This window comes from Maniola hyperantus, chromosome 1 (genome assembly GCF_902806685.2).
Source record: "Maniola hyperantus chromosome 1, iAphHyp1.2, whole genome shotgun sequence".
NCBI lineage: Eukaryota > Metazoa > Arthropoda > Insecta > Lepidoptera > Nymphalidae > Maniola > Maniola hyperantus.
The window spans coordinates 12,828,508-12,847,475 of NC_048536.1; the positions used below are offsets into that span (position 1 = coordinate 12,828,508).

Sequence of the window (18,968 nt, forward strand, 5' to 3'; positions counted from 1 at the left end):
ATGGGATTTTTAAAAGTTCTATATCCACGCGGACGAAGTCGCGGGCATCATTTAGTTGTAGTATAAAGTTGATAAGTCATTCTTATTAAGCACGTTTATCAACTTTATAGGTACCTACTTGCAGCTAATTAAGCGTCACGAAAAAAGAGCTCTGACCCTGGATAGATGATTTTTATACTACCTACCTTTGCGCAGGCTGGAGCTACACATGTTCCATATAAATTATAAAAGTAGGTAGGTAGGTACCTACTCAAAGGACACTTTCCTTCCGGTATTTTAATGTACAGTATGTGGCAGAAAATAATGTAGGTACATCGATCTTTAGAAAGAGATAGCGGTTTTACAAAGCATTGTCTCTGTCGTTGAGACCGTTTACATAGGTATGAGTGACAGAGACAACGCTCTACAAAGCTGAAATCTCCCGTAACACGTTTAAAAATTAAAAATTAAACTAATCATCATCATCATCATCATGATCATGATCAGCTTATCGCCAGCCCACTTCTGAGAACGGGACTCCTATCAGAATGAGAAGGGTCAAGTGGTAAAACTTATAAGAATAATAAAATATAATTAATATGTATGAGGAGAATATTAGGAATTTCACCTGGTAACCCAGCAGTCCATATGTTTATCACTGTAGGGACAAGGGGTTATTTCTTGTCGAGTCGTTCACTTTAGTTAAGAATAAACCGGCTTGCATTTACTTAGACAAAATAATGGCACAGGCTTTAAGGAAATTATCGACGCAGGCTTTGAAAAACAACTATGCGGAGGCGATCACGACTGGCATCGTTTCCAGAGCAAGTAGGTAATGTACCGGCATAGGTTGTTTAAGTATTTACGTAATATTCGTAATAATAAATTCTACAGCTATTCTGGCAAATGCCTCTGAATTTTGTAAAAATAAAGCTCTTTAAAATAAATATTCTATTCTAAGCTTTCACAGACTGAACTTAGCTCGACATTTGTGTTGCAACTTGAAATGTAATCAGTAATCACTGATATGGATATAAATTATCTAATTAAAATTATAGTTTGTAGTAGAGGTCAGTGGTTGCAACTTGCAATACAACTCTGCCGCCACCTATTTTTTTCATCTTGATTTCACTAGATATCTTAGAAACCTTTACGCAAGTGCCAACAACAACTGTACAAAGTTTCAACTCATTTATGCTACGCGAACGCATCGATTTATATAATTTAAGTTTAGTTTCTAGGTTGATTTAGCTCAACTTGCACATTTTCCAATTAGTTAATTGTTAAGTTACATGAAATGATTAAATATATTTTGTCTACCTTGATTCTTACCTTCTCTGTCACTCGTACCACTGTCATATTTTGTTGGTCTCAACAACAGAGACAACAAACACTACAAAACTGCTATCTTTTTCTAAAGGATGTGTGATATTTCCTATGGGCTACTTTAAGTAGTTACTGGCTCATTTCTGTGACTATGGTTTTTGTAGATTTCTGTTTTTAAAGACAGGAATATCTCAAAATCCATAGTACACCCATAGGATACTCAAGGAAATCTCTAGATATAGTATGCAACAGGTGGTGATGGTAATCGGGGTATGAGGGGGGTGGGGGAAATCCCCACACACCTGCATGTCACGCTCGCCTGCACCGGGTTAGCGCGGGGACTGTGCAGGTGTGCAGGGCGTTCCCTCCCCGATTGCCATCTCAACCTGTCGCATACTATACACTGGTTAAAACTGTGCTGTCTCTCAGTCAGTTAGCCATAGTACTGTTTCATAAGTATTATATATAAGACAAGTCATTTTATATGTATAGATACCCAGTATGTGCACATTTAACACATTAAAAAACCTAAATCTAAAACTATCTTCGCATTATTGCCTTTCTAATGAAACCGAATTGGGGCACATCAGTTGGATGGTTTCAAAGTCTATAACAGACAACGGTAGAAACATTTAATGGGTTTTGTATGTTAAGAAGACACAGAATAATATAATAGTAAAGATAACATGCTGGTTACTTTAACATTATTGATTATAAACTTTATCCCTCTAACAAATAAACCTGTTAGGCTAACATGCGCACCACGAGAAAATTTTGTCTACGCATTTACTCGTCTTATTTGTATGAAGAAACACGAGATAATGCGTAGACAAAATTTTCTCGCGGGGCGCATGTTAGGCCCTCTGGAATAGCGGTGAAATAGTTATACTCTGTTTTGTCTTTTTTCTTCAAATGTCAAATTACTGATGACAGAGAAAGACAAAACAGAAGATAAATATTCCACCGCTATTCCAGGTTTATTTGTTAGAGGGTATCACTTTAAAGTTATAACGGGCATAATTTATGTTGTGAATTCTATATGTAAAACAAACATGTTATTTAATATTGTAATTGTGAGAAATTATTAGTACAACCTTGACAATTAGTTAAGAGCAATATGGCATTTTTATACATAACAATATTATGTATTATGCAGTGAATAACTAACACACTTTTCACGCCCTCCCTCCTCTGAATCTCTTGTAATCATGTATTGTGTTGTATAGTTCCCGGCAGTTAAATAGTCGCGTCAAGGTCGCGTTTGACCTACGATGCAAGTGCGAGCTTGCGCTAGTATTGTTCCATGCGCTCGTGTACTGTGTACGAATTTAGCATTCACACTAATGCAGATGGCGTATGCGGGGTGCGGCGCGGCGCCGGACTGATGTGTTCCGCTCCCTCGCCTCGCGCGCCCCACTGACGCCTAAAAAATGCTATTGCGACGTGTCTTGCGGTTAACTTAAGAACGACTATTTAATTGGTGTGGACTATACATACTTATTAATCAACATACATTTTGAAAAGATTTATCCCTAAGGATTTTTCTACTTCGAATACCTTTTCCAAATTTAAATAAATGGGGTTCTTAACTATATTATTAAAATAGTTGGCTCAGATCCTAGGAATTTGGCAGCCTTTGCTTAGTGGCCTCATCCTGTATTTGCATCAGGGATGTTGCCTTGCCTTACTCAACACACTTGGTTTACGCTGGCACTTTATGATATTTTAGGGTTTCATATCCAAAGGCTGCCAACAGAATCCTATTGCTAAGCTTCTGCTGTCTGGCTATATCTCACGATGAATCTCTCATAGGTAGAGAATTGAAATTTCCTATTGCTGCACACAACAAATAATAAAAATAAAAACCAAGATGGCGAATTTCAAAATGGCCGCTATGGAAATAAAAAAAAATTAAAAAGTATGTAGGTAGTGTTAAATCTTGTACGGTGGTACGAAAGTTGGAATCCTTTGTATACGAGTCTGACTCACACTTACCTGGTCTTTATTTATTTATTATTTTTTAGCACTTTTTGGAGCAATGTGCAGATGGGACCACCGGACGTCATTCTCGGTATAACAGAAGCATTTAAAAGAGACACCGATCCTAAGAAAGTAAACCTTGGTGTTGGAGCTTACAGAGATGACCAGGGCAAACCTTTCATTTTGCCTTCAGTCCAGAAGGTACAATAGTTTGCTCAGATCCGTGTCTTGGGCCTTAAAGCCTATTCTTTTTTCAACTTCATAATAGAATACTTAGCTCTTTGTAAAGGGATGAAATAATTTTTAGCCCCCTATTTAAATGTACATACTTTTTTTTAGGCAGAAGAAATAATATTCAAAAAAGGATTGAACCACGAGTATGCTCCAATTGGTGGTGAAGTTGCATACACAGACGCAGTCGCCAAATTGGCATTTGGAGAGGACAGTCCAGTTCTTAAAAACAAATCCAATTGTACTGTGCAGGTAAATGTGATTCAAATATAATTTTTTTTGCAGATTTTTTTACATATTTTTATGAAGTTACTATTGTTGCCATTAGAAATGTTTCTACTTACAAATCAAGCTTGCAAAAATAAATATCTACATGTTAAGAACCTGCGAGGAGCAAAAGCCCCTCTCATGATCAATGGCCCCCGGCGGTGGCGCCGGCTCACAGAACACGGGTCTCACTATGAGAAGGGGTTGTCTATAGTCACACTGACCACCTTACATACATAGATACACTGGCCAAGTATGGATTGGCAGACTTCACACACCTTTGAGAACATTAGGGAGAACTCTCAGGCATGCAGGTTTCGTCACGATGTTTTCCTTCACACAGGTGGACTATGAAAAGCTGGCCCACAGACAGACAGGCATACTTTTGCATTCATAATAATATTAAGTATGGATTTTGCTGGATTCTCAAGTTCAAATATCATTTATGTTTATTGTTTCTTAGTGACTGAGAGCTGATAGGATATCTTGCATGTTATCTACTTACATAAATAATATCCATAAGTAGTTAAATTGAAAATAGATGCCTAGGTAAATAAAAATAATATTTGCAAAGACAAATCTTTAATTTTTAATATCGGTTTTTGGGAGTTTGTGTATAGTTTTTATTATTTTTATAAATTTCAATTATTTTAATACCTATTATGATATTCCTCTAGCTTCGTACGGGAATATAGTGACCCGTAGTAAGACATTCATCACTATCATCATCATTATTTACTGAAGGGTTTCTTCTCAGAATGAGAAGGGTTTAGCCATAATCTACCACTCTGGCAGACTTCACACACTTTTGTGAACACTATGGAGAACTCTCAGGCATGCAGCCTATGTAGGTTTCTTCACGATGTTTTCCTTCACCGTTACGGGCGGCGGTTAGGCACTCATCCGACCCGAGTCCTTGAAAATACGTTAAAAAACTATTAAAAATATGCTCCTTAAAAAGCATATTACACAATTGAAGATTATCTAAATGATAAAAGAGCTTGGATTTGACCTGCAGCTCGTTCCAGCAACGCACAAGACTGCAAATACTTTTTTATACATGGCATAATCTTGTACCTATATCAAATATTTGAAAAGAGCAACCGCGAGTTTCTTGCTGGTTCTTCTCGGTAGGAAAGGCATTCCGAACCAGTGGTAGATGCATCTGACTATTCGAAAGTACTTGTAAAAGCTTATTTGAAAAAAAAAGATTTTTATTTTATTTATTTATTTTTATTCACACGGACGACGGATAGAACTCGGATAACGGAAATGCAGTGCGTAATCGCTCTAAAAGCAAGTGATATTGAATTGTTGAAAATGCACATAACTGCGAAAAGTGGTCGAACCCCCGACCTCCCCAATAGGAAGTGGACGTCTTCACCTATCACAGATTTTTTAAAACAATCATTATAACATCACAAGTTAGCAACGACCTTATAATGTGCTGACGCGATAATAATTGATTTTATACCGATTTCCCACCACTTTCACAGACTTTATCTGGTACTGGTGCATTACGGCTCGGATTAGAGTTCATAACCAAACACTATGCCAAAAACAAGGAGGTCTGGCTATCAAACCCCACATGGGGCAACCACCCGCAGATCTGCAACACTCTCAACCTATCACACAAGAAGTACCGCTACTTCGACCCCAAGACCAACGGATTCGATCTTAAAGGAGCTCTTGAGGATATCAATGTAAGTATACCTAAATACTATAGTTATCAATTATTACCCCAGGATTATTATACTAGACTTTATATTATAACTAGCTGATGCCCGCGACTTCGCGTGGAATTTCGTTTTTTAAAAATCCCGTGGGAACTCTTTGATTTTCCGGGATAAAAAGTAGCACATGTCATTCTCCAGGTCTTTACCTATACCCATGCAAAAAAATCACATCAATCCGTTGCACAGTTGCGACGTGATTGGAGGACAAACCAATAAACCAACAAACAAACACTTTCGCATTTATAATAAGGGTACCTACTGATGTTTAGTACAGTAGCTACACTAGTACCCTAACTTATCTTGCTATCTTCATTGTTATAATCGTACCTAGATATTTCCTTAATCTATACCTTTTCCATAGCACCTAAAGTGTGTTTATCCAATTAACACTTACTAAGATAAGCATTCACAGTGTTCTCTGCCTAACTGAACAATATACTTATTTAGTATGTGACAGGTCAAGATCGCAATAGGGGAGGGAACGCCCGTTTGCCATCTCGACCTGTCGCGTACTATATTTATATTTCTTAGCAAATCATAATAGATATTAAGTACTTAGTGATGAAATGCTCTTATATTATGTCGATAATATAATAATAATATTATCATCAAAACATAACGTAATAATCTATTGAGATTGATAGCAAGTAATACTACGTATAGCTACTAGCTAGGTCGCGGTCATAATACGCAAATATGATAAGCTTCTAAAATAGTGTTCACCCGTAGAATTTGGGCAGATACGTGAAATAACGTCATTGTACTTATATATATATATATAATAGTAGGGTGCGTAGGTGCGCGGACCATTGAAGTGGGCCACGAACATGCAGCGTTGGTTTTTCAAAATGTGAACTTTATTCGCCATACATTTTCTATGGAAAAATAAATTCCGCCATCTTGATTTTTTTTTCTATTCATCGAGTAGACCTTCGAATCCTGATCATCTTTTGCAAAGAAACTACTCTTCCATCTTTTATACTCTCCGCGATAGACGCCGACGAAGTTTGTATGGCGGCCATCTTTTTTTCGCCATTTTGAAATTTTTTTCAGCTCATTGGCAATTGGATGACGTTTCGAGTGACATGACATTTGCTCAAGCACCCCCCCACCTATCTTCAATACCTTAAGCGTGCTCTTCACCCGTCTCCGAAATCCTCAATCATCAGCTCTCTCCGTATTTTTCCTCCGAATGAATTTTTGTCCTCTATGACCACCAACAGTGAAAAAAAAAATTTCATACAAAAATGTTCAGGAGAGATGATCAATGAGTGAGTCAGTCAGTGAATCAGCACGAACAGCTATATATATTTCGGAGAACAGGATATACTTATGAACACGAACCTTTTGCATCTGAAGTAAAGTAATCAACCCTAAAACCCTTTATTTAACTCTTATCTCTATCTTAACTAAGCAATGACGTGTGTTTACGTAAAGCAATATTTCAGACATGTTTGCAATCATTTCTGTTTTAAACAAAATTTTAAAAACCTTAAAATCGACTTAGCAGTCTTTCTGATAAGGCAATTGTTTATTTCAGAAAATTCCAGAAGGTTCCATCATTTTGCTACACGCGTGCGCGCACAACCCCACCGGCGTAGATCCTAGACCTGAGGAATGGAAAAAGATCTCAGAGGTAAAAACTTAGATTATTATAAACTAGCTGATGCCCGGACTTCGTCCGCGTGGAATTAGGTTTTTCAAAAATCCCGTGGGAGCTCTTTGATTTTCCGGGATAAAAAGTAGCATATGTCACTCTCCAGGTCTTTATCTATACCCATACAAAAAATCACGTCAATCCGTTGCACTACATTTTCAACCGATGTAATTTTTTTTATTCAGATACAAGTTAGCCCTTAACTGCAATCTCACCTGGTGGTAAGTGACGATGCAGTCAAAGATGGAAGCGAGCTAACCTGGAAGGGGTATGGCAGTTTTTAATAAACCCACGCCCCTTTGGTTTCTACACGGCATCGTAGCGGAACGCTAAATCGCTTGGCGGCACGGCTTTGCCGGTAGGGTGGTAACTAGCCACGGCCGAAGCCTCCCACCAGACAACTTATGTGGTACTAAATGCACAGTACCTTGAGTGTGATGTGGATTTTTGCAGGCAGTGAAAGCGAGAAAGCTGTTTCCCTTCATCGACATGGCGTACCAGGGCTTCGCGACAGGCAGTGTGGACAACGACGCCTTCGCCGTGCGTCAGTTCGTGGCGGACGGACACCAGATCCTCCTTGCGCAGAGCTTCGCCAAGAACATGGGTATGTTATAATGTAAATAATAGGTCCGCCGTCCGTTGCATGGGTTGTGGATGCACGTCATGCAACTGGGTCGAAATATCGATGTCTCAAAATCATCGTATCAATCGTAGTACGTGCCCGTTATCTAAATATATAAAAGGAAAAGGAGACTGACTGACTGACTGATCTATCAACGCACAACTCAAACTACTGCAGATGATGAGAATGCAGATAGCAATTATGGCGTAGACATCCGCTAAAGAAGGATTTTTGGAAATTCAATCCCTAAGGGGGTGAAATAGGGGTTTGAAATTTGTGTACCCTCGTAGCTTTAGTTTTAAGTTTGCGTAATAATTATCACCACTATATCTTAGAAATCCAACATCTGACCATCAAAAAGTTATTTATTACCTATTTTGAATAAATAATTTGACTTTGACTTAGTCCACGCGGACGAAGTCGCGAGCATAAGCTAGTTTACATTATAATATGTCTTCAAACCACGAAATTAGCCGGCTAAGATCTAAGAAAGAGACAACGCTGCGCCCTTCATTGACATGGCGTACTAGGGCTTCCCGGGGCTGGTCCCGCCCCAGACTATGCCGACAGTGATATCCTGAACTTATTATTAATGTTTCACATAGTATAAATATTCAAAAAATCCTGGTCTACTCCCACCCCTGCCCAGACAGATTTGATAAGGATTATTCACTACTAATGTGCCTGTGACTTTGTTCGCATGGTCATATCAGCTTATGCCCCGAGATGCGTGATATCTCTGGACCTTTCATTGAAATCGGTTAAAGGGATGGACCATGAAAAGCTAGCAGACAGATAGACACTTTATCGCATTTATAATATTACTAGCTTAAGCCCGCGTGGACTACACCAATTTCAACCCCTTTGCATGCCAAATTTCAGCCCGATCCGTTCAGTGGTTTCAGTTATCCGTCGATAGATTAGTTAGTCAGTCACCTTTCCCTTTTTTTTAAAGTATGGATTAGTACATATTAAAGTATGGATATTGTTCGTCGCAGGTTTGTACGGCGAGCGTGCGGGCGCGCTAACATTCTTGTGCGGCGACGCGGATTCGGCTGCGAAAGTCATGTCGCAAGTCAAGATCATGATCCGCACCATGTACTCCAACCCGCCGCTGTACGGCGCCCGACTAGTTACTGAGATCCTCAACAACCCAGAGCTCAAGCAACAGTGGCAAGTGATATATTTTTAAACACCAAAACTCTAGCAGTAAAATCAGTGTATGAGTGGAAGCAGTGACGTCACAATACTTATCATCATCATAATCGTCATCATCAGCAATCGTTAGACGTGCACTGCTGGACATAGGTCTCTTGTAGGGACTTCCACACGCCACGGTCTTGCGCCGCCTGGATCCAGGGGCTCCCTGCGATTCGCCTGATGTCCGTCCACCTAGTGGGAGGTCTTCCAACGCTGCGCTTTTCGATGCGAGGTCGGTTTTTATAATTATGTGCCCTGCCCACTGCCACTTCAGCTTCGCCATCCGTTGAGCTAACGAGAGTAACCGACAGGTTACTCTGGTTGTCCTCATTTCTGATTTGATCACGTAGAGTAACTCCAAGCATATCATCATTTTGTAGGTACTTTAACCTGACTTTACTGAGACTGATGTACTATTACGACCTGTACAGACGAGGGATATTGTCCGCGGAAGACAAAAATGGATCACTAAGAACTGCGTAGCGTTTTATGGACTAAAAGTATGGTGTAATAAACGATAAGATCCGCAGACAAGTCCCTCCTTGTGTAGGCCTTTAAAATACTACCATAGAGGGAATTGTTAAGATTTTATTTTTATGTATTTTCTGATTCTTGTTACCTATTATTTGAACGTAGGCTATGCGACGTGAAGCAGATGGCCGACCGCATCATCAGCATGCGCACGAAGCTGCGCGCCGGCATCGAGGGCGCGGGCAACAAGCTGCCCTGGCAACACGTCACCGACCAGATCGGCATGTTCTGCTACACCGGCCTCAAGCCCGACCAGGTATAGTGCATAGACTAGTATAAGGCACTCTGCCCACGTCCGCCAATCGGTTTTATCAGCAAAAACTGAAACATACAGATCGCAATATTAAAATGCACAAGTTCTACAAAAAGTCGTTCAAAAAATGTACGACAAAAGTTGCCGAAATTATCGACCCGATTATAGAATCAACAAAAAGTTGACGTGGACGCAGCGAGCGCCTTAGTGATTTAACTCAAAAGTGGCAGATGGCCTAACGGCGTTACGGTTAACGCATACTGAAGTGCAAGAAATAATTCCTTGTGGATTTTCTCTTGCACTAAATTTTGAAATCTATTTGAGTTGTAATGTACTTAAACAATCCATACTTAATATTATAAATGCGAAAGTGTGTCTGTCTGTCTGCTAGCTTTTCACGGCTCAACCGTTCAACCGGTTTTGACGAATTTGGTATAGAGGTAGCTTGCAACCTGGGGAAGGACATAGGCTACTTTTAATCCCGGAAAACTTAAGAGTTCCCACAGGATTTTTAAAAACCTAAATCCACGCGTATGAAGTCGCGGGCATCAGCTATCCATACTAATATTATAAATGCGAAAGTGTGTCTGTCTGTCTGTCTGCTAGCTTTTCACGGCTCAGCCGTTCAACCGATTTTGACGAAATTCGGTACAGAGGTAGCTTGGAAGGACATAGGCTACTTTTTATCACGGAAAATTTAAGAGTTCCCACAGGATTTTTAAAAACCTAAATCCACGCGTACGAAGTCGCGGGCATCAGCTAGTTTATCAATAAAATTGCTCGAGCATTTTGCTGCTCAGTTTGCGCTGACCCTTATTAGGTCTTTCTGCCATTTTTATCGTGACATACTAGTGATGGTTTTTATAAGCCAGAATTTATTTATAAGGTGATGTTTCTCCGTAAACAATTATTTGAAACTGTGTGCTAACTAGAGTTGCCTATTGTTAATATCGATAGTCTATCGATAGTCTATCGATAGTTAGGGCAAAACCGATAGCAACTGCAACCGCGTAATTCTGAATACTTCGAGTTTGCAACTCACCTATGAGACGAACATTTGAAGAACAATGCAAAACTTACCATTTCAGTATATTTTACCTACACTTCACTGGCACTGTCACTGGCAGCAAGCGAGCCGTAGCTTAGAGGTCAGAGCGTCCCAGGAGACGCGAGTTCGATTCCTGCCGGTCCGCAATTTTTGATATTTTTTTAAAATAATTTACCATTTCAGGTTGACCGGTTAACCAAGGAGTTCCACATTTACTTGACGAAGGACGGCCGCATCTCCGTGGCGGGCATCTCCTCCAACAACGTGGACTACGTCGCGGAGGCCATGCACAAAGTGACGTCCTAATCGACGTCTCGAATGTACAACTATACTGCCATATAGTTCGTACAAAATGACTCATCACGCGCTATTTTTAACTCTATGGGTCAACTGTCATGTCGAAAGTACGGTTCATCTTTAAAATAAGGACTAAAATCATACTTATGGCATGAAATTTGACACAAAAAGTTAAAATGGCGCGTGAGGAGTTACGTTTTAAGCGTAATCAGTAAATTATATACCTATTAGTGAATCAACACAACACTATTTTATATAACATATTAAGTTCATACTTATACACTTATTTTTATCAGTAAGCAGTTAAATGTACCTATAATATTTTACTACAGTACCCCGCAGGAAATATCTCAAGTCATCGACCTTTAGAAAGAGATAGCGGTTTAGTAGAGCGTTGTCTCTGTCGTTGAGACCGACAAAACGTCACATAGGTGTGAGTGACAGAGACAACGCTCTACGAATTCGAAATCTCTTTCTAAAGGTCGATGTACAATATTTCTTGCCGGCTACTGTACATTCACGCGAGATAACTGCACTGCTAATCCGCACTTAGCCAGGGTGGTGGACTACGGCCTAACCTTTGTCATTCTGGAAGGGAGCCCATGCTTAGCAGTGAGCCAGCGCGGTGAAGGGTAGATGATGATGATGCACGATAAGCATGCCTCGATTCAAGATTATACCTTGTATGAATTTTTCATTTGCGTTTATTATACTAATGAAGGGATAAGTCGAATTGGCTGCTGTTTTTATAAGAACATATCGGTTATCTATACTTATCTATACTAATATTATAAAGAGGTAATGTCGTTAAGTTTGTGGGTAATCTCTGGAACTACTGAACCGATTTTGAAAATTCTTTCACCAATCGAAAGCTACATTATTCCTGAGTGACATAGGCTATATTATATACACGCGGGCGAAGCCGCGGCGATCAGCTAGTATATAATAAAAAATTTAAGGTCGTAACATATCGTAACGGGATAATATTATCGGAAGAGGGCGACATCTTGCCTCACAGGAAAAGAAAATCTGGTCACCAATTATATTTTTATATGTAATGATGTTTATGAGAAAAGACAGTTCGTCGTGGGCGTAAACAACGGCTCTAAGCCAAAGGCTGTTTTGTATTATGTTTCGACCTTTTCGTAAAATTGTTATTAATAATATTATTTAAAAATTATATTATTATTTGCCATTTGATTGTGTATCTAAAGATAAATATAACTCTGTTTTTTATTATTATTAATGTTTTTATTTTATTGTCCTATTTAATTCTGAGTTGACAGAATTGCAAATAATGCGATATTTAATCAAACATCGACCTTAACCCATTCAAATAGAGTTGTATTTGTAATTTATAAAGACAAAATTGGATGCAGTGGATAGCGGTTGGCATCATTTTGGTCACACGGAAACTTTAATCGCTTAGCGGCGATGCTGTCTGCCGGTAGGGTGATAGCCAGCCACGGCCGAAGCTTTTTCGCTAACTCAGTCATCTTCACAAAATGAAAGCCAACAAACTCATTTGATATTGATCGGTTCTACATTGCTGCTTCACTGAGTGGTAGATAGAAACAAATATAATTTAGCGTTTAAACTACCGTGAGTGTTTTCTATTCTCACACCACACGCGACACACGTGAGTAACGCCGGGACAGATTAGTTAGAACAAATATAATTTTTCGTAGAAAACCTTCAATGGATTAAAAATAAATGTCAATGAGCTTGATGGCTTTCATTCAGTGGTGATAAGTGAGTTAGCGAATCATCCCGCTGATCTCAGACAAAAGTAGTGGCAGGTGGGGCCTAGGGTTGGGCTCACTTGGTCACGTGACCAGAGAAATTGTGGGACCACCTTGGTCGCTGGTGCGGGATGGAGGTCTCCGGTTCACTCCAAGGAGTCCTTTGACAAGGTCGTCGTCTTCTTGTCCACTTCACTGCACCGTACATTTATTTTAAAGTAACTTTCTATAGCACAAATTGTTCGGCGTTTTAGATTATTCCAATGCTCATAGAGGTTATTTAGCGCGTATAGGATGCGTTGATTTTATTAAAGCAAAAGTATCGAGTTTAGGATGCCACTGCATACGTACTATTTTAAGTAACATCTTGAGCATCTGAATCAAAATTAAAATTGCGTGCGGATTTTTATGAGCTAGGAATTTAAATGCTATTACAATTTAGGTACAATTGTTAAGAGCTGTGATAGCCTAGGGTTACGACGTCCACCTCCTATTCGGGAGGTCGTGGGTTCGATTCTGAGCACGCACCTCTAACTTTTCAGTCATGTGCGTTTTTAAGTAATTAAATATCACTTGCTTTAACGGTGAAGGAAATATTGTGAGGAAACCTGCATACCTAAGAGTTCGCCAAATGTTCTCAAAGGTGTGTGAAATCTACCAATCCGCACTTGGCCAGAGTGGTGGACTATGGATGGCCAAACCTTTCTTGGTCTGAGAGGTTACCCGTCCTCAGTAGTGAGCCGGCGATGGGCCTCATGAAGAGGTACAATTATTTGGAAGATATTTCATCAGTTTTCCAACACTTGTGCCACCCTGACGTTCTCAGTTGAAGCCTTGATAGTATAAGAATGCACTTTTTGAACCCCCATGTTCAGAAAGTAGACTAGGTATGAATTTTAATGGCAAGTACACAGTTCTAATAAAAAATTCATAAGTATTAATTAACTGTTTATTTTCAATATCAGTAAATAAAATAAACTTAATGCGAAAACACAAATCGTAATAACACATTTGCGATGATTCTAAAACGAAACTAAAGTCTACGCAAAATATTTACAGCCCGCAAATAATGTTATTCAACATTTTAGAATTCATGCAGATCAATAATAACTAGTTAAATATTTTTCTGATATATCTTAAATTTTAATTTATTTTTATTTCATAATACATATTACGTTCGGAAACAGTTTTTAACAATTTAATTTATTAAATAACAATCGTTAATACCTACTTATTATTAACCTGCATTGATATATAAAATGTACCTATAACATATTTTTACTTAGGTAATTCATGTAAAACATACATACATATTATTACTACACATTTAAAAATATGTTTAGTAAAGTTAATTATTATTAGCTTATTATAGCCTAATTGAATGATATTTCAATAAAAACAATATAACTTTGTACAAAATTTGTCACACACATTATCGAACATTAACTATAAATATTTATGGCACTATTTCTTTAGAATGTAACATTCATTTCCAATATGTACCATTGCCAACATGTTTCAACTAAAATGGAAGAGTTTTATATTATAAATATTATATAATATAATTTTATAATATATAAAATTAGACAGAAAAATTTAATAATTTACAAAAATTAAGTAGAACACTTGAAAATAGTATGTACATAATATGTAGGTACTTGTAAAACTTCAGACATATCAATGTATCAAATTTCTGTTCTAGAAACTTGAGATTTTGATTTCTTTATAACAAACGAAGACCCCCACGAAAGCCCAGTTGCATGACAGGCGGTTAAAGTTACGTTACGGTTATCGTTGCCCACCATAAAAAATATTTGGTAGTATAGTAGGTACGAAGTGAAATAAGTTTTTCTGTGAAGTTAGTGGAAAAGATCATCAATATTGTTTATTTAATGTCGATAAAAGACATGTCCAAAAATTTACTTTTTAATTAACCGACAAAACTTATATGATAATTGAACAGAGATCACTAGATCTCGTTTTTTCAAAATAATTTCTACAATTTTTAAAACCGGCTAAGTGTGATTCTTCGTAGCTGGAAAGTTTTTTGGGTAAAATTATTTATTAGTCTCAAAAACAAATAGGTACATTTTCTTTGGAGCTGAAAAACTAAGTTTGATTATTGATAAAGGTTTGTTGCGAGTTTATTTTTTTAGAAAAACGGTGCTAGATAAGACTTAATTTTATTTCATTTGTTCTGTTTCCATTATACTGCTTAAAAATATACATATTTGAGAATGTGCAAATGAAGCTCTTTCATAATAATATAATACCCCACTTGAATTAGTAACTTCACAAATCCCAAACTATCAAATGATCTTGATATTAAATTGGAGTGCTTACTTACTTCTACTGTATAGTTAAGAACATAAAATTGAACTCCTATATTGCAACACAATCTATAATATACACATTAACCAAAAAAATAATGCACCATTTATATTACGTAGGCATCTAGGTATATGTACAATATTTTTCTATTACTTTAAAAGATTGATAAAGAAGTGAGAAAATATTATACTACATATAATATATAATATTACCGCAGTATAGTAATTTACACAACAGGGAATTACTTAAAAACGCGAGTGATTACTTTCGTCATGTTGCTATTAATACATTTATTCATAGATGTTTAAGTAGCGATCCTACAGTCGTTGTATGTATAAACACATTCGTTGCCCTTCTGTATGATTTCTAACCTGAGCTATTACTTTGACAATTAAACGGCAGAAATTAATAATGAATCCATAGAAGCAACCTAATCGGTAATCGGTCGATTAATTACTTAGCAACGTTGTTATTTGTCAAAAATTGTCTAGCTCAATGGTAATTAGTATGTACTTATAATATTTTTGACAAATAACATATAACATACGCATGGCTAAGGTTTGAAATACTCTTCCACTCCACGATATGTGTTTCCTACCAATTACAATCTGGGTATCTTTGAAACAAGAGCGAATAGGCATCTTCTAGGAAAACGCGTCCCATCTTAGGCCTCATCATCATTTTCCATCGGGTGGGATTGTGGTCAAGCGTTTGCCTATAGTGAATTTTAAAAAAATGATACTTATCGACAGAGACAGATAAATTGATTAATTATTATCATTAATTAAAAAATGACTCCTCACGCGCCATTTTAACTCTATGGGTTAGCTGTCATATCAAAAGTACGGTTCACCTTTAAAATAAGGACTAAAATCGTACTTTTGACATGACATTCGACACAGACAGTTGACACATAGAGCTAAAATGGCGAGTGAGTTCTTATTTTGTACGGATTATATGTACTATAGGTACGACCGAAATTAATAAAATCAATCTATGTGTAATCTGTCTGCAAGTAACTAATATTGTTATTTGGCTAAATAACCAACCACCAATAAAATAGGACCTTAGCACAGTTTTTGACAAAACGACTTTTCTAAGTAACTTATCAACAGATAGGTTGATTAACTATTTATTGATTTCGTCCGGTAGGCACTGTGGCACCACCAGAACTACTATTTCTACTATAATAAGTTTTATAGTATAATAAGGTTACATTGCTTTTGTGCGATACGATATTTAAAATTAACATTTTGGGATAACTAATTGAAATCTATAACATAGTCACAACACTTATTAATTAAGCATAAATTAATAAATCTAGAGTCAAATGCACAGTATATTTTTTCGTTAATAGTAATTAAATTGTTTTTTATAATGCCTCCATTGTCAGCCAAAACAATAGTGTTGAATTGTGATTGAATTCCATACCAAAAATAAGGAGATTATGACGTCATAATAATTTATTATATTATTCATAATTTATTAAAAAATAATTTATAGAAGGAATTTGGCCCATATTTATTTTGAAATTGAAATTTTATCTTGTCAAAATATTGGCATCCGCAACAACCCTGCTTTGTATTAAATGAAATACAAAAATATACTGTGCAGTTTAAGCATAATAAATAATATTATTATCTATATATTCGGGGATATTTTATAATGATGCTAATTCAATTCTGTCAATTTAGTTTAGATTATAGTTAGGGAGGCGAATAGGGGAATTTTCGGCAATACTCGAGCGTGGCAGTTTAAGATATGAGAGATACCTTAGACCTAATAGAACAACCTTGTAAAGTATTTAGCTCTATATGTAGTGACGCGCGCCTAGGATAGACGATCAGCCCCCCAATTGTGTAAGAATAACCATTTCATGGCTATCGCAATCGTCAAGAATTCTGCCCTTTGATTGGCTGTGAAAAAATGTAAACAGCGAATCAACCAATCAAAGGGCAGAATTTCTTGACGATTGCGATAGCCATGAAATGGTTATTCTTACACAATTGGGGGGCTGATTAGTAAAAAAAAATCGATAGTCTGAAATACTCGAGCGCGTCAGATTAAGATATTGGGGGTTGATTTTAGTGTTTTAAGACTAAATTTAACAAATCTGACGATAAGTCCTTGACGCCGCCGAGTTATAAGGTCGCGAACTTGTAAAAAAAAAACGTTAATCCGGAATTCTCGAGCGCGATTTTTTATTTTTTTATTTTGAAGAATATAATCTAAAATTTACTAAAAATACAAAATCTGCCGGTTTCCGCGTGACCGGAAGTGTGGAGGAGCCATTTCGTCTTCCGAAAAACGCGTTGCGGCATATAAGTCGCGAACGATACATTTTACCAAAAAAAAGTTTAAATAAACAAAAAAGGTAATTTTATTTTACACAAAAAAGGTCTCTTTACATTTTTGTCCAAAGTTAAAACTTTTTGACTTGAAGCATCATAAAAACTCAAACTCCCGGTTTTTTGAGTATATCTCGAAAACTGAGGGTGTTAAATAATTGATATAAAATAACGATAATTAAATTATGTGACTTTTATTATATCTCAAAATTTTTTTTTCTTAAGCTTCTCGACAATTTTCGTGGACTCGGAAAAAGTTACGCGTATCTGTATACAAAAGTATCATTAACATGTACAGTTTCATGTATGTACATTATTCAATAGCCTGTTGATCCTCAAATTGTTTTTTTGGACGTACCGTAAGCAAAACGAAGTGAAGAATTGAAGCAAAAAAGAGGAATTTGCCATAAACATGTAATACAGACTGAGCGCTTCGCGAAATATGCCGTCCTACCAGTATTTTTCCTTAATTTCAATTATCAAGGAGAAAGAAAGGAAAAAAGAAACCAAAAAACCTTTTTCGGTCAGATTAAGAGAACCCACCAACATTTTTGTCAGATTAAGAAAATATGCTTTCAGGCTACCGAGATAAACCTCCCCTATGAAATCTACCCGCGCTCGAGTATTTCGAAAAAACTTTTTTTTTGCATTTTCAAAAATTCATCGTAACTTATCGTCGCGCCGAAATCGTCATTTTTTTTAAAGGGAGCTTCCTTGGGGCCTACTCAACACCCCTTCCGAAAATCTGACGCGCTCGAGTTTTTTTTTTTTTTGCGACATCATTCCTCATACGCAAGGCTAGTTCGCAATACTTTTCGGCGATCTGTATTTCCTGCCAGTTACAATCCGGGTAACTTTAAAACAAAAGTGAATAGGCATCTAGATAAACGTGTTCCATCTTAGGCCACATCATCGCTTCCCATCAGGTGTGATTGTGGCCAAGATTGTGCCTATAACAAATTAAAAAAATTGCCAGCGAACATAAGGCATGCGCACAGGCATACGTCGGGGCAGTTAGCGCGTGTGCCTAACGTAAGTTGAAAGCGCACCGATGCACTATGGGACGAAACCGACAATATCGTCTCAAAAATGCATTTTGTATAACTATGATTACAATAGTTTTTTTTTAAGATATCATTAATAGAAGACTATAAGCACTTGTTAATGTAAAAATTATATACAAATATCCATTATTTACATTCAAAACTTGAACTTGAAGTGGTGAGTCGAATTTATGTAATTTTCGTAATGTAGCGAACCAAGATTTACGATGTCGATTCTGGGCTGGTTTTAAAATAAAGGTATATGTGTTGTATATGGTTGAAGAGGTAATTCATCCTGCTTTAAAAAAAAATTAAAACGAAAATTCTAAAATTCTTGTACAGTGAGTTACAAAATATTTTTATAGAACTTAAAAAAT

At 37.1% G+C, this 18,968-nt stretch overlaps 1 protein-coding gene across 1 annotated transcript; it reads left to right on the top strand.

Moving 5' to 3' along the window:
- The first annotated feature begins 626 nt into the window (after positions 1-626).
- Got2 (glutamate oxaloacetate transaminase 2) lies at positions 627-12,369 on the top strand. Its single transcript, XM_069498423.1, has 9 exons — positions 627-811; positions 3,330-3,486; positions 3,625-3,768; positions 5,280-5,486; positions 7,060-7,155; positions 7,630-7,780; positions 8,797-8,971; positions 9,635-9,785; positions 11,014-12,369. The coding sequence occupies exons 1-9, from the start codon at positions 720-722 to the stop codon at positions 11,134-11,136; spliced, it is 1,296 nt and encodes a 431-aa protein (XP_069354524.1). The 5' UTR covers positions 627-719; the 3' UTR covers positions 11,137-12,369.
- The last annotated feature ends 6,599 nt before the right edge of the window (positions 12,370-18,968 follow it).